This window comes from Pteropus medius, unplaced genomic scaffold, assembly GCF_902729225.1.
Source record: "Pteropus medius unplaced genomic scaffold, Ma_sr-lr_union100, whole genome shotgun sequence".
NCBI lineage: Eukaryota > Metazoa > Chordata > Mammalia > Chiroptera > Pteropodidae > Pteropus > Pteropus medius.
In genome coordinates, this window is record NW_024343159.1 from 452,706 (window position 1) to 472,352 (window position 19,647).

General features: G+C 51.7%; 6 protein-coding genes across 6 annotated transcripts; 4 read left to right on the plus strand and 2 right to left on the minus strand.

Annotated features, from left to right (window-relative positions):
* The first annotated feature begins 1,674 nt into the window (after positions 1-1,674).
* On the plus strand, positions 1,675-2,435 carry LOC120606162 (histone H1.2). Its single transcript, XM_039867330.1, has one exon. It carries the CDS (start codon positions 1,729-1,731, stop codon positions 2,368-2,370), a length of 642 nt encoding a protein of 213 aa, XP_039723264.1. The 5' UTR covers positions 1,675-1,728; the 3' UTR covers positions 2,371-2,435.
* A 7,012-nt stretch (positions 2,436-9,447) lies between these two features.
* LOC120606174 (histone H2A type 1) lies at positions 9,448-9,958 on the minus strand. The gene has a single exon (XM_039867349.1). It carries the CDS (start codon positions 9,908-9,910, stop codon positions 9,518-9,520), a length of 393 nt encoding a protein of 130 aa, XP_039723283.1. The 5' UTR covers positions 9,911-9,958; the 3' UTR covers positions 9,448-9,517.
* Positions 9,959-13,737: 3,779 nt separating this feature from the next.
* Positions 13,738-14,261, minus strand: LOC120606166 (histone H2B type 1-N-like). Its single transcript, XM_039867337.1, has one exon. It carries the CDS (start codon positions 14,244-14,246, stop codon positions 13,794-13,796), a length of 453 nt encoding a protein of 150 aa, XP_039723271.1. The 5' UTR covers positions 14,247-14,261; the 3' UTR covers positions 13,738-13,793.
* A 171-nt stretch (positions 14,262-14,432) lies between these two features.
* On the plus strand, positions 14,433-15,750 carry LOC120606173 (histone H2A type 1). The gene has a single exon (XM_039867348.1). The coding sequence runs from the start codon at positions 14,470-14,472 to the stop codon at positions 14,860-14,862; it is 393 nt and encodes a 130-aa protein (XP_039723282.1). The 5' UTR covers positions 14,433-14,469; the 3' UTR covers positions 14,863-15,750.
* A 330-nt stretch (positions 15,751-16,080) lies between these two features.
* Positions 16,081-16,582, plus strand: LOC120606169 (histone H3.1). Its single transcript, XM_039867343.1, has one exon. The coding sequence runs from the start codon at positions 16,122-16,124 to the stop codon at positions 16,530-16,532; it is 411 nt and encodes a 136-aa protein (XP_039723277.1). The 5' UTR covers positions 16,081-16,121; the 3' UTR covers positions 16,533-16,582.
* Positions 16,583-18,713: 2,131 nt separating this feature from the next.
* Positions 18,714-19,114, plus strand: LOC120606196 (histone H4). Its single transcript, XM_039867373.1, has one exon. The coding sequence runs from the start codon at positions 18,753-18,755 to the stop codon at positions 19,062-19,064; it is 312 nt and encodes a 103-aa protein (XP_039723307.1). The 5' UTR covers positions 18,714-18,752; the 3' UTR covers positions 19,065-19,114.
* Positions 19,115-19,647: the final 533 nt, after the last annotated feature.

The following is a 19,647-nucleotide window of genomic DNA, read 5'->3' on the forward strand; positions in this document are numbered from 1 at the left end:
CCCCTTTGTAACCAAGCACAACGGGGCTGCTGCTGGGAGTGTCCGAGCCAAAGGAACACTCTTGTTAAAAGATGAAGTTTTTAGTTTTACTCGGATAAGTAAAGGAGGCAGGGGGGTCATTTTCAAAGCTCTGTCTCTGGGAAGGGAGGCTTAGCCATCGCTGATACAGTTTGGTTAATTACATGTCAGTTTCTTCTTGACAGTTGGTTAGACTTATCTGGTTGCGGTTCAGGATCAAGGTCATCCCACGGCGTCTGCAAAATACTGTGCTGCATTTTGACGTTTAGCAATATACATAGATGTGTGTTTGAACAGAAATTTCTGGTGAATTGTCATACTTCCTTCGCCTCTAAAGATAAAATACACTTATAATAGATGAGCAGAATATTTATTCAGCGTTTTCTTTCAAGAAAAAAAATTGCAATTGCTTGGAACTAAAGGAAAACGTGTAGCCATGAAGCCAGCTTGACAACAGAATACCCGCCGCCAGCTTTAGATGGGGCGAGAGGCGGGGTGCTCATCAGGACAACACGGCAAAATAATGTATATGTTCTAGTACGTTCCCTCAGTTTCTGTTTTAAGTTTTGCCATCCATTTTTTTCTGTTTCAAATCTTTGGCTCATCAGATGAGTCAAAGTGTTTACTGAAGTCAGTTATTTCATTTCCGCGTCTATCTGAGTTCCCAGTGAGAGGGTGTTTGTCTGTATCATCACCTGTTAATGTTGTTACTGGAAGGGACCTAGAATTTTCATGGGCTAAAATATATCTCTTTATTGGAGCGTAGAATAATAAACAAACGCTTGTTTTCCTTGAAAACAAATTATCTCAATGTCCTCAGCTGCCAAGTCTATTGGGGTTCTTTGCAGGCTTGCGGGGGAGGGGGTCTCCCTTCTTCCCTAATCCCTATTCTTGAGGGCCAGACCCCCTGCCTTGCACAACACAGAGGGGAACCTGAGAGCTTTTTAAAAACAGCCCACTTTCTCCCTTTGGAAAGTGAGGAGAGCGCCCCACCCCCATCATGAAAAGAGGGATTCGATAGAGTGTCAATGTCTTCAATTCAAAGGTTTAAGTCTAACGCCCCCATCCAGGACCCCCACACACACCCCCGCCCAGGGGTTACGAACCCGCCTCCCACCCCTCCTGCCTGCTTTGGGCTGGGCCGGGAACCCTGTCCACCGCCGCAGGTCCTGTGGGTCTGTACGCAGAATTCAGAGAGGACCTGTGTTACTTCCCTTGCAAAGAAATAGAATTATCGTGAAAATTTAAGTGGAAACCATTTCGTTTTCGTTCCTGAGCGAAGGCAAGCATGTGCCCAACCACCCCTGAGAAAAAGAACTTTCGGGGGCAAAGGAGCGAACAGGTAATTTAGAAGAAAAACAGAAAGTGGCCTCCGACTGCCGTGGGCTTCGCCCGGAGTTGGGGGATTTGGGGACGCCTGGACGCGCTATCTTTGCACTTGAGGGAAAAATAAATGCGGAGCACGAAGCCCAAGGCCTCTCGGGTTCTCTCCCGACCGTGGCCGGCGATTCGGTGCGCCGCATTTTAATATTTTCGCCCCTTTCTGCAGTGGAACAAACACAACTTGGGCGCCCGGCAGCGGCTCCGCGCCTGCCAGCCGAGGGCAGCGGGAGCACCAATCAGCGCGCGCCTGCGCTCTATATATACGAAGGCGGCCCGCGCAGCTGCACCGGCGCTTCGCCACTTGTCCCTGAGTCTCAGCTCGCCACCATGTCGGAAACCGCTCCTGCCGCGCCCGCCGCCGCGCCCCCTGCGGAGAAGGCCCCGGTGAAGAAGAAGGCAGCCAAGAAGGGCGCGGGGGTTCGCCGCAAGGCGTCCGGGCCGCCGGTGTCCGAGCTCATCACCAAGGCCGTGGCCGCCTCCAAGGAGCGCAGCGGCGTGTCGCTGGCCGCGCTCAAGAAGGCGCTGGCGGCCGCCGGCTACGACGTGGAGAAGAACAACAGCCGCATCAAGCTGGGCCTCAAGAGCCTGGTGAGCAAGGGCACCCTGGTGCAGACCAAGGGCACCGGCGCCTCGGGCTCCTTCAAGCTCAACAAGAAGGCGGCCCCCGGCGAGGCCAAGCCCAAGGCCAAGAAGGCGGGCGCGGCCAAGCCCAAGAAGGCTGCCGGCGCGGCCAAGAAGCCCAAGAAGGCGGCGGGCTCGGCCACCCCCAAGAAGGGCGCCAAGAAGACCCCGAAGAAGGCGAAGAAGCCGGCGGCGGCCGCCGTGGCCAAGAAGGTGGCCAAGAGTCCGAAGAAGGCGAAGGCCGCCAAGCCCAAGAAGGTCGCCAAGAGCGCAGCCAAGGCGGTGAAGCCCAAGGCCGCCAAGCCCAAGGTTGCCAAGCCTAAGAAGGCTGCCCCCAAAAAGAAGTAGGTGGTTGCGCGTCTGCTTCGAAAACTCCCCAAAAAAGGCTCTTTTCAGAGCCACCACTGATCTCAGAGACAGAGCTGCGCACTCCCCCGTCTCCCCGCCCCGTCCCCTCTCCCCTTTAACTTTTCTGAGGCAGGGTCTCCAGGGCCTCGTTGGGGGGGCGCTGCTGGCACCTCCCAGAACAGGAGTGGGCGTTGGAGAGTGGCTGCTGCGGGTGACAGTCGGGACTGTCCCTCGCCGGCAGGGGAATGGGGGGAGGGGGTCGCGTCAGCCCCTGGGCCAGCTGTGCGGAAGCGCCGGGCGGCCCCGCCCCACGCCTGGGGACAACAGCCACCACTAGTGAAGCCAGCCGGTGTCTGAGACTGCAGCGATGTCACTATTAGGCTGAAAAACTGTTCAAAAGTCCCGCCTGCGTGCGGGTTGGCGCTCCCCTGCAGCCCTTGGCTTCCACCCCAGATTTAATTGGGCCGTGGCCCGCTCTCCGTCACGTATGTTTTGTTTCGTCGGATCGTTTGCTTTTTTCGCTCGATACAGACGTGTATGGTGTGTGGGACACTTTATGTGTTTTCGAGAGTCGGGGGTGTCCAGGGGACGTCGGAGGCGTCCGGCCCTGCGAGGAGGGGCGCGCCTTCCCCTGATTCCCGTGTGCCTGGCGACAAAGGAGCGCACTCGGAGAACGGCTGCCACCCAGGGCTCGGCCACCCCGGGGTCTTCCTGTCCCTCGTACGGACCGTGTAACTCGACGCGCTGTGACGGACCCGAGCGCATCACAAACAACTTTTCGTCGCCATCTTGCCCCGGCAGGGCGGTCCCCAGTCCTCATTTTAGATAAACATCTAAAAAGCGAAGGCGCTTCGAGCGCACTTTCTGTGCAGTCTGACTGTTTGTACGTGACGGAGAAAAAATATATATATCGGTAAATTCTTGGATCTGTGTGTATCGCTGCGCCAATAAAGGGGTTTAGTTTTCACTGACTGTCATCTGTGGATTCTTTCACATTCACCGCGTTTCTCCCAGGCAGAAGAGTAAGGCGACCTGTTTGTGTTCAGCTGGACGCAGGTTTTTCTCTAGACCAGTGTAGGGACGGGCTTCGGGGGACCCCGCTGCCCACGTCTTCACCGAGCGCCCCCACGAGAGGGCGCTGTGGGCTCCCTCCCGCGTGCGCGGCGGTGGCCCCTGAGCCCATCTGCCCCGAGGGCCGGATCGAGCGGGCTCGAGCCTCGTTTTCTGTATAATCACGCATAGAAAAACCTCCCTTTCCATGAGTGTGATACGCACGGAGGACGGTGCTCCCATGGTTTCGCTCAGTAATTTCGTGTTGTTAATTCTACATTTAAAATCATTGAGCCTTCTGTTTTAGTGTAAGTTTACGGATAGGGATGTGTGGAGAATTCTTTGAGAGATGGATATTTTCCTCCCAAGACCGTTTCTTAACGCCTCCATTCTGCTCCCTCTCGCCACTCGCCCTCCTTTGAGATGCCACCTTTATTTACAAGCTAAATTCCAGGGACAGGTGGCCTAATTTTCGGTTGTCAGTTTTGTTCTTTGATCGTCCTGGCTGCTCCCAAGGTGAGGTCGCGCCGTTGGAAGTACTGTTCACAGCGCTGTCTTCCATGCTGGAGAGAATACATGAGCCACAGCAGGTATTCAGATAACAGTGGGATGTCGCATACACTGAGATGCTGTATTATGGCGTTAACAGCCGACAGAGCCAATTCCCTCTCATGATCTTTTTCAGAATTGCCTGGTTCTCTTTTTGGCTAATTCTCTGTAGTTAATTTTTTTCCTGAGAATTTTCTGGTTTCTCTCTCTCTGTCTCTCTCTCTGTCTCTCTCTGTCTCTCTCTCTCTCCCATTTGATTATTTATTGTTTTCCATGTGTATTTTAACATGTGCCCCCCCAACACACACAGTTACCCCTTCATTACACATACAAAAAACCCTCAACACCCTATTGGCAGTTTAATCGGGATTGTGTTATTTTTTTATAAATTCATCTAGGGAGATGAGTTTTCATATTTAAGAACATTTCATGTTTTTCCATCTGTTCAAACATTTTGCATTTTTCTCCAACGACATCTTCACATTTCCTATTCCCTTTATTCTCAGATTATTCATCTCTGGTGCTGCTGGGAGTGGCAGCCAGATCTGCCGGCCTCCTCGAGGGCTGGCTTCCAATGCGGTGCGCAGGGAAGAGGCCCAGGGGTCCACATGAGCGAATCAACCCCCAGAACAGTGCTGTCTGCAGCCACACGGATACGGAGCGGAGACACGGTGGGTTCGATTTTAATAATATGCTTTATTTACCCAGTACGTCTGAAATGTTATCATTAGATGTGAAATTATTAATGAGAATTTCCGTTCTTTTTTGTTTTTCATGTGATGTCGTAGGCACATCTCTCAGTTCCTGCGAGGCCGTCGCAAGCATTTTGCTAGCGTTATGTGGCTCATGGCAACGTGGGCGACTTTCTAGAATGCCCACTAGTCTCAAATGTCCTGTTCTGTGCCCTCATCCTCGTTTTAAGGCTTGAATGCCAGTGCATCTTGATATGTACTGTCTTCCGAGGACTAGAATTTGGGGAGGAGGAAGGGTGACTGACTTGAAACGATGGTCGATTGGTCTAGATTTCATTGGGTCAATTTGAAGAAATCGAAATATTTCTGTCGAAAACTGAAACTGAGTTATGAAAACAGGGCACATGATGTTAGGTGCTGGGGCCTCCTTCTCGGACACCAAGAGACCTGGTAGATAAAAAAAAGTAGTGCTGACACGAGAAACGTCCAAACCAGGAGAGAATTTGTATGAGTTTGAGCCAAACTGACAATATTGCCCGGCAAGACCTCAAATGCTCTGGAGAGTGACGATATTGCAGTTATTATTATTATTATTTTTTTTTATGCATCTGAAATTAAGGAGGGGACATTCGAAAGATGACATGAAGGTGGGGATCGGAGATCAGGCTAGTTAAGGCCCTGTGCTCTCCGGGGTGGTCGGCTTCCGGAGGAGGGGCCTGCCCGAAAGGGGGTGTTTCTAAGGCGTGTGAACCTGGGAGTCAGAGGGCTGGGGGGGCGGGGCGCGCTTGAAGCGTAGATGAGCCTTTTACTGAAATGCTACAGGCCCAGGCCAGACTGCCCTCCGCGGCCTGCAGCGGTAAGAACTGATCACATCGCCCCGTGGGGTTATTTTCCATAGTACCCCATTTTTATCCACGGTTGATTTAGTTTCCCATTTTAAACGTATATTCACTGTGTAGTGTTGTAAATCTGTATCCCAGTCTTTGAGGGTCGCCGGTAGTGTAAGCTTTAGGCCTCAGGAAGCTTGGTCTACCCCATCAGTCATATTATCCTTCTATATTTGGGAAATTAAAAAAATAAACACATTGTGCTCGCTTCAGCAGCATATATACTAAGATAGGAACACTTAAACTGATGTTTTTGTGTTTATTAAAGGGGGTCATGGGTCAAAGAGAGAGAGAGCAGCTCTACAGTTGCTAGCATTTGTGGATGAGAAGGGGTGTGTAGTGAATCGCAGCTCCCTGCCTGGGCCGGCCACGGTGCCAGGCACACCCCAAGCCTGTAACTTTCCAGCAAAAGCTCCCCGGCATCTGTAACCGAGCAGAGCAGCCCACTCAGCGGGGCAGATGGCCGGCGATGCCGGTACCGGGGTGTGGTGACAGAAAGTGGTGTTTACTGTACAGTGCTCCGCAGCAGAGCCCAGGCCACTTGCAGTGGTGAAATCTTCATGCGTACACACCACACACACACACACACACACACACACACACACACACACACACCCCGGTTCACAGACAAGGGGCTTTAGAGAGCAAAAGTCACAAGTTATCGTGAGTAAGGGGTTCAGGGTCGTGAGTCTTGCTGATTGTTCAAGAGCGAGGTGAGGGCAGCGATTCATAATTTCAGGCCTGAGGTCAGCTTCAGAGTCCCTCGTCCAGTTTCGGGATGACGTGGCCTGCGGGTCATTCTGCATGAGGGCTCAGGAGCTGAAATACAGCTCAGGCCATCAAGTCAGCTCAGCTTAGCAGAAACTCAGAACTGTGACCCTGGTTAAGGCCCGGCCACTGTGTCTGGCTGCCTCGGGGGCACATGACCAGTAAGAGAAGGGCTGAGGCTTACGAGGCATGCTGGGAAGAAACCGTTGAACCAAGAGAGCTGGGGCGATGCATGAAATCAAAATCATGCATCAGACCAGGACCCCCAGTTTCAGCTGGTCGTGCACTTTGTAGGCTGGAGAACATCTTCACGCACGTTGCTAGGTTATCTCGACCTGCAGAGGTAGCGGCTATACACTTTGTGACCTCACTCGCTGTATACCATTACTGTTTCTGCTGTCTTGGTGATTTATTTTTCCCCCCGTCTAACAGGCCCCAGGCCCGTTTCTGTAATGGCTAACCGGATGCTGCGTGACTTCTTGTGGCTGGTAGTCCAAACTAGCGCTCGAACTACCTTTTATTAACCGAAGATATTTTCCGAGGGGTCTTAACTCCTGGGCTTCACCTTATGCAAGCCTTAGCCCTTGTCCTCCTGCATCTAGGTCAACAAGCCCTCGAAATGCCCGCTTGCAGACCCCTCCCGAGATGGAAGACTCTCCTCAGGGAGCACGCGGCCTCAACTCCCATTTCCCACCTTCTGGTCGTCTCCCCAGCGTCCGCTCTGGAACTTCAAATGCTAAAAGCAACTGCAAAACTCATTCTTTGGAGCATTCGAGATCTTGCTCCTGGCCTGAGTTGTCAGTTTGGGCTCAAACTCTTATAATAAAGATTCTCTACAGGTTTAGTCATTTGTTATGCTGAAATAGTCAGCATCTTAAATCCCACTGATTTTAAGATGCGTGGACAAAGGAACTTTGGGAAGTGATAGGCAAGTCCTCTCTTTCCTGTTACATAAATTTGTTTACTGGACTTCCGGTGAGGAGGTCATTTTGTATCGCCTGAGCTAGTCCCATGTCCCAGAGACCAGTACCGAATTCTGGAGTCAGACGCGAATGTCCTGTGGACTGCTGGGGAGCATATGCTGCTGTAAGACTTAGCTGCATCGCATCGGATTCGAGGCAGGAATGACAGGGCAGCTGGGTCAGGGGTCTGTACAAATGAAAACTCGAACGAATGCTGTAAATTCAGTTGGTCAGGATAAAATGGAATCAATGTTTGAAGGTTAAAACCAAAAGGTTACAATTATCTTAGACAAAATTCCTTGGATAATTCAGATCCAATGAAAAGCTAAGTTTGGCCTCTATTTCCAGCACAGAAGACACCTTTAGTGTATGAATGTCAGAATGGGCTGGGCTGCATTCCAGAAGTCACTAAGTCACACATGTCAACGTGCATGCTAACAGCACATTAGCTAAGTGCTTAATACTAAAACACAGCTATTTACCTACTTTTCTAATTTAAGTCTCAGCAAATGAGACCTACAGCCGAGTTACAACCCTTTTAAGTGAAACTGTGGGTGGCTCTGAAAAGAGCCTTTGTAGATGAGTGGGTGGCTGAGGCTCAGGCCCGCTCCCCGCGGATGCGGCGCGCCAGCTGGATGTCCTTGGGCATGATGGTGACGCGCTTGGCGTGGATGGCGCACAGGTTGGTGTCCTCGAACAGCCCCACCAGGTAGGCCTCGCACGCCTCCTGCAGCGCCATGACGGCCGAGCTCTGGAAGCGCAGGTCGGTCTTGAAGTCCTGCGCGATCTCGCGCACCAGGCGCTGGAAGGGCAGCTTGCGGATCAGCAGCTCCGTGGACTTCTGGTAGCGGCGGATCTCGCGCAGCGCCACCGTGCCGGGCCGGTAGCGGTGCGGCTTCTTGACGCCGCCGGTGGCCGGCGCGCTCTTGCGGGCCGCCTTGGTGGCCAGCTGCTTGCGCGGGGCCTTCCCGCCCGTGGACTTGCGCGCCGTCTGCTTCGTGCGAGCCATCGCGACCTCCCGAGAGCGCCTGGCCGATGCGGGCGGGACGGCGCCCCGCCACCCGTATATATATCACCCGAGCCCCGCTCTGATTGGACCCGGCGTCCGTCCCGCACGGCTCGCGGGGCACCGATTGGGAGCGGCGGCCGCTTTCCGGTCGCGTGACCTCCGGGCCTTCAGACCGAAGTCGGCTTCTTCCTCCACCCGCCCCCTCAACCGCCGCTGTTTCAACCCTCTCTGGCCTCTACCGACTCAGGCCGTTTCTGGGCAGAATAGAACATCAGTTACTGCAGGGGTCTACCTTAACTGCAGCGATAGATCTTAATTGCTGGATAAAATTTGAATTTTGGGCGCTCGAAACTGGTTTTCTTTTGATCGATTTGAAAAGGCGCGCGCAAGACGTGATTGGCTAAGAGATTTTTTTTTTTTTAGCTCCATTCAAATTTGGGAAGCCTAAGTTCAAGTCAATTGCTTCACTTCTCTAAGCTTAGATTTTTTAAAATCTGTTTTTCCAGATTTTCTAAATGCACCAAAACTCTGATATAATTTCACTTAATGTTGGAACTGCATGAACACGTAGTTTCACTCACTACAGCGTCCTCATGGCAAAGCCCTCCCACTGGGTTTCACAATTTTACTGGGTTTCTGTGAAATGGGGTCAAAAACCCCGACTTGTAAATGGTACAAGATCACCGTGCCTCTTCGAAGTCCTGCTGAAGCCCGTTAGGCTCGGCCTGAAGGACACGACCGGGGACAAGCAGTGATGCGTTCCTGCTTATTACCAGGGGTGAGGGCCCCGCAGAGTGGGAGACGGGCAGATTGCAGGTGGTGAGTCCACTTAAAATACAAAACAAATTCTCTCAACACCGCACAGCCTGGAGGGTAGTTTTATTGCTTTGTGGGGCACTAACTCGATTTGCATCTAAATGTCTACCTTTCCTCACATTGACCCTGAGGCCAGCTGCACTGATTGCCCTAATTACCTGTGAAACAGTGTCTGTATCCATTCCACTTGGCCGATGGCAATTTTCATCTTTGCTGTAACTTTCAAATGGAGGGGCAGTTTCGCGTTATGCAGTGAAGTGCTGACACCTACCGACCAAATGGGGTAAAGGCAGTTTGCAACCAGAGACTTAAATTAGGAACACGCAGCCCTTTTAGTGAAAAGGTGGGTGGCTCTGAAAAGAGCCTTTGGTTTGAATTCGGCTTGCTCGAGCTGCTGCAGACAGAGGCAGGCGCCTACTTGCCCTTGGCCTTGTGGTGGCTCTCGGTCTTCTTGGGCAGCAGCACGGCCTGGATGTTGGGCAGCACGCCGCCCTGCGCGATCGTCACCTTGCCCAGCAGCTTGTTGAGCTCCTCGTCGTTGCGGATGGCCAGCTGCAGGTGGCGCGGGATGATGCGCGTCTTCTTGTTGTCGCGCGCCGCGTTGCCCGCCAGCTCCAGGATCTCGGCCGTCAGGTACTCCAGCACGGCCGCCAGGTACACGGGCGCGCCGGCGCCCACCCGCTCGGCGTAGTTGCCCTTGCGGAGCAGGCGGTGCACGCGGCCCACGGGGAACTGCAGCCCGGCCCGCGACGAGCGCGTCTTGGCCTTGGCGCGCGCCTTGCCGCCCTGCTTCCCGCGTCCGGACATGACTACTTGAGAAGGAAACAAGCCTTTCTCGAGAAGAAATGAGCAGAATGGAGCCAAAGCGGAGAGCAAGGGACGTATTTATACTAAATGGAGGTAGGCTGTATGCAGTTTTCCCATTGGTTACTTGACTCGAGTCAAGTAACCAATGGAAAAATAGAACGTACATCCTCGTTTGCATAGAGGGCAAAGCTTTTTTTTTTTTCCCCCTCCTATTTAATCCAGTCTGAGGAAACTTTCATGCTAATAATCGAATCAATTTGATTTCTTTTAAATACTGTTCTTAAACGCAAGCAGAAGCCTGAGCGATTGTCCTCATTGTCTTGACTTTTGGCTCGTGGTCTTTTTCCAGGATTGCGACTTCTGATTTTGGAAAGAAAGAAACGCAGAGCCATTTCCAAATAGATAATATTTAAGAGGTAGATCTTCATTGCTGGATAAAAGGAGGGAAAGATGAATTAACTCTTTGTGGAGCCCTATGTTAAAAAACGATCTGCACAACAAAAACTATCAGGAGGAATGGGAAGCTGCAAGCTGACCTTCCGCTTCCATCATGTTTCCTGTACGGGGCCTTTAGGGACCACCTCGAAGGTTTATAGAATGAGCGCTCTCATTTTAGAGACTGCGACACCAAGAGACCCAGGCTGGTTGTCTACCCTGTCAGTGGTAACACCGAGTGAACCAGAGGAAGGACTCTGCCCTCCGGCTGGAAAAGCCTTGTCATTCACTTCCCAACGCCGTTCCCGACCCTCTTGCCCTATTTTTCTCTCTTGGCTACGCCACACAGGATTCTAGTTATTTCAGAAAACTCCTCCATCGTCCTCCACATCCCACTAAATCCCTGTGTTTACAACATTGAAATACGTATGTGGTGTTTTTGTTTGTTTGTTTAAATCACCTAGCATATGGTATTTTTGCTATAGTTGCCCAAATGGGCTAAGAAACATTGTTGTTGTTGTTGTTTTAATTATTTTTTAAAAGTGAAGGTCAATTGATAAAGGGCAGTTACCTACTTCCCTACAATGGGGTGCAGTGTTAAAAAGGTTGGTCAGGAATAACCATCCTTAATTTAAAAGAATAACAAAATTATGATCTTCCTGACATGATACTTTTATATCTGTCTGTGTAGACCTGCACAAAGGAAATTTCTGGAAGACTGGTGGCCAAAATGTCCTGGACGATGAAGTTGCAAATGATTCTTATTTATTTTAAATCATTTCAGAGGTTGCTTTTAAATAATGAGCAGGTTTTATTTTTCAAGGAAGTTCAAAAAACTTATTTCGATGTATGCATTATTTAATGAAAAAATAAAAAGCCAAGAAAAACACGTTGACTGTTGCTGAGATGCTGAAGACAGAATTGAGAGGTCCAGGTCCTGTCGCCTGCCAAGAAGCAGGGGCCAGCACGTTCCTGTGTTCCAAGTGTGCCTTCTCCTTCCCCGTCATGAGCGGTCTCTGGACCTCCCAGCACCTGTCTCTTTGTGGACTTTTCATCTCTTTTCAGAATTCTCAGTTGACCACCCTCCAAATTATAGTTCTCCCAAGCCCCCTACATCTGGTTCTGGGCACCCATGGCAGTGCCCTATTTCCCTTCCTTTGCAAATCCAGTTCTTTGCAAATTCACTGTTTCTGTCTTCAGGTCATCTTTATTGGATAGGAAGACAAGAAAAATTTCAAGATGAAGAATTGGGGATGTATTCCAAGTTATTTTCTCTGCTTTGTAAGTCAGAGACTGCGGCTCTGAAAAAAAAAAAAAGGTAGGTGTTTGTTAGGGAAGAGTGTGTGTAAATCCTTCTTTTAGTTAGGACGAGGGTTCCAAGGTCTGGGTGGTTCTTGCTAAATGCTCTTTCTGCTAAATGTTAAAACGTAACAATATTTTGCAAACTCAGCTGTAACCTGGATGAGTTTGACTTGGAACTCAACAGGGTAAGTTTAGCAGACAGCTAAGAGGAAATCAGCATGTAATTAACCGATGGCTAAACCTGGACTCCCGGAGACAGAGTTTGAATGTGAATCTCGTCTCCTTCACTTGCTGCAAGTAAATGAAACCACCTAAGAACAACCACATCTCCCTCTGGAATGAAAACCCCAAGCGGTGAGCCCCTTGAGTTCAGCAACAGCTCTACTATTTCTCTTAAGTTCACGGGCTTGCCCACTGGCCCTGCTGTGTCCAAAGTTGGTGCCTGGTCAGAATCAACTAGGGAAATTTATGCATTTTTTTTCCGAGCTTCTCACTACTCCCCACTAGTGATCCGGGTCTACCATGGAGTCTAGGCACCTGATTTTTTCCCTTAATTTCTCATTCACTTGTTAAAGATCATCCAAGTGTCAGAACAGATGGCAAAAAAATCGAGCTTAGAGATTGGGAGGACTGGTTTTTGGTTTGAGGTTGTCAAAGGTATAGTTTTGAGTAAAATATCCAATATTAGGAAGGAATGAGAGAGAGGGGGAAAGGAAGGTAGAAAGCAAGGAGTCTGGCAAAGTTACACAGCACAAGATGGGGAGAAAATAATCTGTATTCAGGAGATCGTTTCGAAAGGTGGAAGAAATAATATTACTATTCAGATCTTACCCTTCAGGGAAAGAACACAATGGATAGTGATTCTTACACTGTAACCTGAGTTTACAGAGTTTTGGGGGGAGGGGGGGTAGGAGGTGGAGGATGTCTTTTTGCAATCTGAGAAACATAAATTATTAACTTTTAAGGAAAACATCTTTTCCACAACTGTATTTTGCATATGATGGGGTATGAACTGTTTCTCATACAGTGGTGGGCTGATATGTGTGGGATGTAGGGAAAAATAAATTTTCTTTTTAACATGGGTCTTTTTTGATAAATTCAACTTTAAATTTTATTTCTTCACCCAAAGACACTGTTGTATGTCACGTACAAAAAGTGCTCATAAACTAAAGGGAAAAATAATTTTTTGCTGTTGTAATAAGCAGTCAATAGCTGACTCCCTCCGCATCCCCCCACCTCAAATCTAGACCGGCCCCATTAGCTCCCCTTCCTAAACCAAGGGTCCTTTCAGTGTCTTGGGGATTATTTTTACAGTCCCAGATTCCTTTAAAAAATGGTTTGCAGAAAAATACAAGCACCTTTCCATTTCCCCTTCTCTCCACCCACCCTAGTCAACCACGAGGTGGCGCCAGTGGGGAAGGGCGGGAAATTCAAAACTTTTGTCACTAGAGATGGAGGCCACCCTCCCTGCCTTTACAGTGGCGTCCCCAAACGGTCGAAAACCCAGGAAATGAGAGCTTGGATTTCTGGGATGCAAGAAAAATGCAAACGGATTTAGATGGGCTATTGCCATCAGTAACCAATTCTGAGAAATTAAAAGGAATCTCATTTTATCTGTGAGCAAAGAGCACAGGGTGCAGCCCACAGGAATAAGTGCCACAGGAACCCCGGGAGATTTTGGTTTCCAGAGATCCAGGGTCGGGGAAGAGGCGCCCCCACCAGCCCTTGGCGGCACCAGCAGCCTTCTCAAGGGCAGCCTGGCTCACCCAGAGGGCCCTTCTCTTGAAATCCTTTAGCTCCTTTGAATTCCAGTCTCCTTCAGAAAGAAGCAGAGGCAGGGAAAGTGTGGTTTGATGAGCGCTTAGAGGCTTAGGACACATGGAAGGTGGATTAATAGAGTTGTGAAATAGATGTCTCCTGGGAAGCGACCACAGCAGTATTGCAATTAAAGCCAAGATACCTCCAGGCCGCATAACGGCTCAGAGAATGTCTCAAATACGATTAAGAACTCTTAAGACACAACTTACATCAATAGCTGACATACAGGGTCGCCACGCACAAACGTCAGGTACAGCTCTCCCCAGAAAACGTGGGTGGCTCTGAAAAGAGCCTTTGGGGTCAGCGGCAAAGCCGCTCAGGAACGCGTCTACTTGGAGCTGGTGTACTTGGTGACGGCCTTGGTGCCCTCGGACACGGCGTGCTTGGCCAGCTCCCCGGGCAGCAGCAGGCGCACGGCCGTCTGGATCTCCCGCGACGTGATGGTCGAGCGCTTGTTGTAATGCGCCAGGCGCGACGCCTCGCCCGCGATGCGCTCGAAGATGTCGTTCACGAACGAGTTCATGATGCCCATGGCCTTGGACGAGATGCCGGTGTCGGGGTGCACCTGCTTCAGCACCTTGTACACGTACACCGAGTAGCTCTCCTTGCGGCTGCGCTTGCGCTTCTTGCCGTCCTTCTTCTGCGCCTTGGTCACCGCCTTCTTGGAGCCCTTCTTCGGGGCGGGCGCCGACTTGGAAGGTTCAGGCATGGCTTCTCCTACAATTTGTAGAACTGCTAGTAGCACTTTCACCACAATCAGTGTGAAGGCTGCAGAGCCCATTCGCTTATATATGCTCCTCAGTGTAAATGAACGATGAAGACTTCTCCTTTCTGATTGGATGATCAGTACACTGTCACATTTCTCTTTCCTATTGGACAGACAACATTTCAACCAATCAGTGCCGTCACTGCCACATTCCTACACTATGTATAAAAAGATTTCTTCATTCTACAAAGTGCAATTCAACTGTCCAGTTTCTCCTGTCCTACAGGAGTTAGCTGCTATGTCGGGACGCGGGAAGCAGGGCGGCAAGGCGCGCGCCAAGGCCAAGACGCGCTCGTCGCGGGCCGGGCTCCAGTTCCCCGTGGGCCGCGTGCACCGCCTGCTCCGCAAGGGCAACTACGCCGAGCGGGTGGGCGCCGGCGCGCCCGTGTACCTGGCGGCCGTGCTGGAGTACCTGACGGCCGAGATCCTGGAGCTGGCGGGCAACGCGGCGCGCGACAACAAGAAGACGCGCATCATCCCGCGCCACCTGCAGCTGGCCATCCGCAACGACGAGGAGCTCAACAAGCTGCTGGGCAAGGTGACGATCGCGCAGGGCGGCGTGCTGCCCAACATCCAGGCCGTGCTGCTGCCCAAGAAGACCGAGAGCCACCACAAGGCCAAGGGCAAGTAGGCGCCTGCCTCTGTCTGCCGCAGCTCGAGCAAGCCGAGTTCAAACCAAAGGCTCTTTTCAGAGCCACCCACGTTTTCACTAAAAGGGCTGCGTGTTCCTAATTTAAGTCTCTGGTTGCAAACTGCCTTTACCCCAGTTGGCCGGTAGGTGTCAGCACTTCAACACTCCATAACGCGAAACTGCCCCTTAATTTGAAAGTTACCACAAACATGAAAGTTACCATCGGCCAATTGAAACGGTCACAGAGATACTTTGTTTCACAGGTACTTAGGGCAATCAGTGCAGCTGGCCTCAGGGTTAATGTGAGGAAAAGATGAAGTGGAGAACAAAGCTTGGTCAAAGGTAGACATTTAGATGCAAATCGAGTTAGTGCCCCACAAAGCAATAAAACCACCCTCCAGGCTGTGCGGTGTTGAGAGAATTTGTTTTGTATTTTAAGTGGACTCGCCGCCTGTAATCCGCCCGTCTCCCACTCTGCGGGGCCCTCACCCCTGGTAAGCAGGAACGCATCACTGCTTGTCCCCGGTCGTGTCTTTCAGGCCGAGCCTAACGGGCTTCAGCAGGACTTCGAAGAGGCACGGTGATCTTGTACCATTTACAAGTCGGGGTTTTTAACCCCATTTCACAGAAACCCAGTAAATTGTGAAACCCAGTGGGAGGGCTTTGCCACGAGGACGCTGTGAGTGAAAGTTCATGTTCATGTAGTTCCAACATTAAGTGAAATTACATCAGAGTTTTGGTGCATTTAGAAAATCTGGAAAAACAGATTTTAAAAAATCTAAGCTTAGAGAAGTGAAGCAATTGACTTGAACTTAGGCTTCCCAAACTTGAATGAAGCTAAAAAAAAAAAAAAGTCTCTTAGCCAATCACGTCTTGCGCGCGCCTTTTCAAATCGATCAAAAGAAAACCAGTTTCGAATGCCCAAAATTAAAAATTTATTCAGCAATTAAGATCTATCGCTGCAGTTAAGGTAGACCCCTGCAGTAACTGATGTTCTATTCTGCCCAGAAACGGCCTGAGTCGGTAGAGGCCAGAGAGGGTTGAAACAGCGGCGGTTGAGGGGGCGGGTGGAGGAAGAAGCCGACTTCGGTCTGAAGGCCCGGAGGTCACGCGACCGGAAAGCGGCCGCCGCTCCCAATCGGTGCCCCGCGAGCCGTGCGGGACAGACGCCGAGTCCAATCAGAGCGGGGCTCGCGTGATATATACGGGTGGCGGGGCGCCCTCCGGCCCGCATCGGCCTGTGCTCTCGGGAGGTCGCGATGGCTCGCACGAAGCAGACGGCGCGCAAGTCCACGGGCGGGAAGGCCCCGCGCAAGCAGCTGGCCACCAAGGCGGCCCGCAAGAGCGCGCCGGCCACCGGCGGCGTCAAGAAGCCGCACCGCTACCGGCCCGGCACGGTGGCGCTGCGCGAGATCCGCCGCTACCAGAAGTCCACGGAGCTGCTGATCCGCAAGCTGCCCTTCCAGCGCCTGGTGCGCGAGATCGCGCAGGACTTCAAGACCGACCTGCGCTTCCAGAGCTCGGCCGTCATGGCGCTGCAGGAGGCGTGCGAGGCCTACCTGGTGGGGCTGTTCGAGGACACCAACCTGTGCGCCATCCACGCCAAGCGCGTCACCATCATGCCCAAGGACATCCAGCTGGCGCGCCGCATCCGCGGGGAGCGGGCCTGAGCTCCGCCCCTGGCAGCTTGAAACCCAAAGGCTCTTTTCAGAGCCACCTACGATGTCATTCGGAAGAGCCGTGCGCACAGGCCCGTAATCTGCCCCCTAAGCAATGTCAGGGCAGAGGCGGAGTGGCACTGCTTGCCCACCGCCCTCCACTGTCCACCGCGTGCCCCCTAAGCACAGCCCCATCCTTCTCTGGGCAGCGGGCACATGTCCCTCTCTCGAGTCACTGCTGCATCTTCAGATGGTCTTTAACTCAGTCTCAATCCCACGGCGCGCCCCTGTGCCGTCAGTGGTCCCGCTTGGGCAGACCCCGACTGCACCAATTAATGGCCTGGACTGGAAGCCTTGAATCTGCATGCAGCAAGTCAGAGCTCACTGCATCAAAGAACCTGAAACTCACTGCAGATTCTATCTGCACCCTGAGTGAGAAACTTGTCATTGTTACGAAGGCAGAACTCGGGCCTTGCAGAGATCAAAGTAAATAATCTCTTGTTTGCTGGACATCCTCCAGATCCATTGTCCACTCCCCCCCACCGAAGGCCGAGTCCTGAGACGCCCTGGGCACTGCAGGGTCTCTGGGTTCAGCCGGCTCCGGCCTACGCCAGCGACGGGAGCTCCCGGCCCGGGGACTGGTGAACACTGGAGACTCCGACTAATGACGAGCTCTGCTAGGAAGGGAAACCCAGGTCCCCGCACCGCCCGCCCTTCCCAGCCGCTCATTCGACTGCAGACTCTGCTGTAGAGAATCCTCAGTTACAGAAGTCAGAAGTCAGATTCAGAAACACCTGGGAAGGCTCAGTGCGGTGGTTTTGAACCTTGAAGCAAACTTGCCAGAGACAGTAGCAGCACTGTGTGATTTGTATGTGACGAATGAAACGATCCTGCGGCTCCCGGTCCTCATAGCCCCTTTGTAACTTTACAAAAAAAAAGTGTCATGTTGAGGTGGAAAGCAGGAATTACAAATAAAACAATCCAAAAATGGAGGTGGGGTGGGGGATGAAAACTAACACAGACATGGTCAAAAGCATGTTCTTGGAAGCGCTTAGCAGATTACTTGGAATCCTATGATATGTCCCTTCCCCTCTCTTCCTCCGCCACCCAAAAAGCGATGTCCAGGCCCAATTTCTTCGTTTTTGTTCGAAGCACCCTCGCCTCACCCTGTTCCTACAAAAACTTCCATTTCCTACAGCCCATCAAAGGCCCTTCTCGTTGTGAAATGCGAAGCGGCCCGATTCATGAATCGCTTCATGAAGACAATTAGAACTTGGAGTCTACTCAGGTCAGGTTTGTTTGTTTGTTTGTTTTCCTAAACAGTAAAAATCATCTCTTAATTTGAACATTCTATTGCATTCTAAGGACATCATATATCTTCATGCCCTGTGTACTACCACAGCAACATTTTTTAAAATAATGTGAAAGTCCTGGAATGATCACACTTTTATTTCTGACGCTTGCATGAAATCCCTTTGCCTAGCATTAGAGTTTATGGCAGCCTTGCTTGAATTGCATGCACCAGTCCCAGGAAAGGACAGTCACCTCTCCACTCTGTGTCCTACATGACAGGGCATTAGCCCCCGGCAATGTACATTCTGTCCCTCTGCTATCCTTCGTGATTTAAATGTGTGTGCTGGATTTACATTAAAGCACACTGTACATACTGGCACTGTGTTGGAAATGTGTTGAAATCTTTCCGTGTGCCTTGTCCTGTCTGTATTGTAAACATTTAGTTTTTAAACACACAAGATCTGGGCGATAGGAATTTATGTCAACAGACTAGATGCCCTCATTTTGCTGACAATAACTCAATCATCAACAAGTATTTATCCCTTTTACAGATCAAGCCACTGACACTCCAAGAAACAGCCCAGTTGCAGCTCCAGAGCAGCCGCTCAGATTCTAAATCCTAAACCTGGTTGAGTTGGTTGACTATATATTTGCCAATTCCTGTTTCCTGGGATCTGGGCTTCTTCAATCCCCCCGTGGGAATAATCCAAGAATATACGCGAGATGAATAGACTCCTGATTAGAATTTCTCATTTTCTAAATACCAAAAAGTCTTTCTACACCGCGTTTCCTTGAGGCCCAAGAACCCAGGGGCGGGGACTCGGGGCGGTTTTCCGCGTTTTCTGGTCTTTCAGTTTCAAACGAGGTCCGCCCCATTGCTACTTAAGAGGCGTCAGAGGCCTGCGCGAGGTTAGACTTCAGACAGACTCACCTTTCGCCATGTCTGGTCGCGGCAAAGGCGGGAAGGGGCTCGGCAAGGGGGGAGCCAAGCGCCACCGCAAGGTGCTGCGCGACAACATCCAGGGCATCACCAAGCCCGCCATCCGGCGCCTGGCGCGGCGCGGCGGCGTCAAGCGCATCTCCGGGCTCATCTACGAGGAGACCCGCGGGGTGCTCAAGGTCTTCCTGGAGAACGTGATTCGGGACGCCGTCACCTACACGGAGCACGCCAAGCGCAAGACGGTCACGGCCATGGACGTGGTCTACGCGCTCAAGCGCCAGGGCCGCACGCTCTACGGCTTCGGGGGCTGAGTCTGAACCCCGACTCGCTTTCTGCAGCGAAACCAAAGGCCCTTCTCAGGGCCACCCACCTGGTCACGCGAAGGGCTGCTGAATGCTCACCTTTAACGAAAACGCGGTTTCTTTGCCAGGTCTGGCGACCTTGGCTTTGGGCCGTTTTCCAGTCGGCGGCCACCGCCGAAGATGGCGGGTGAACGCGCCCCGGGGACACGGCGGGTCCTCGCGCGTTCCGAAGCTGCTGCTCGCGAACCGCCCGGGGCGAGTCGCCTTTGGGACGGCAAGTTTTCCAGCCCGGACGTTACCGAGTGGTGTCACCGGTGTCCTCGTTCCAAGTGCAGGACAACGCGTCTTCCCCGAGGCGTCCGGGGGCCCTGCTCCGCGCGGCCGGCAGAGGGCGCCCCGGCCTGCACGCCGGCCTCCCTCCCGCGGGAAATGCTACACACACCTGTGGATGGACGGCTCAGGTGTGGGGGACACATTTAACTCTTCATGCCTTACCCAGACGGGGGACTCTGGCACACGGGTCATCGATCATCCTACTGCTTTATTTCCAAAATTTTGATGTTTTATCTTAAACGTTCCTTCACGTGTTCAA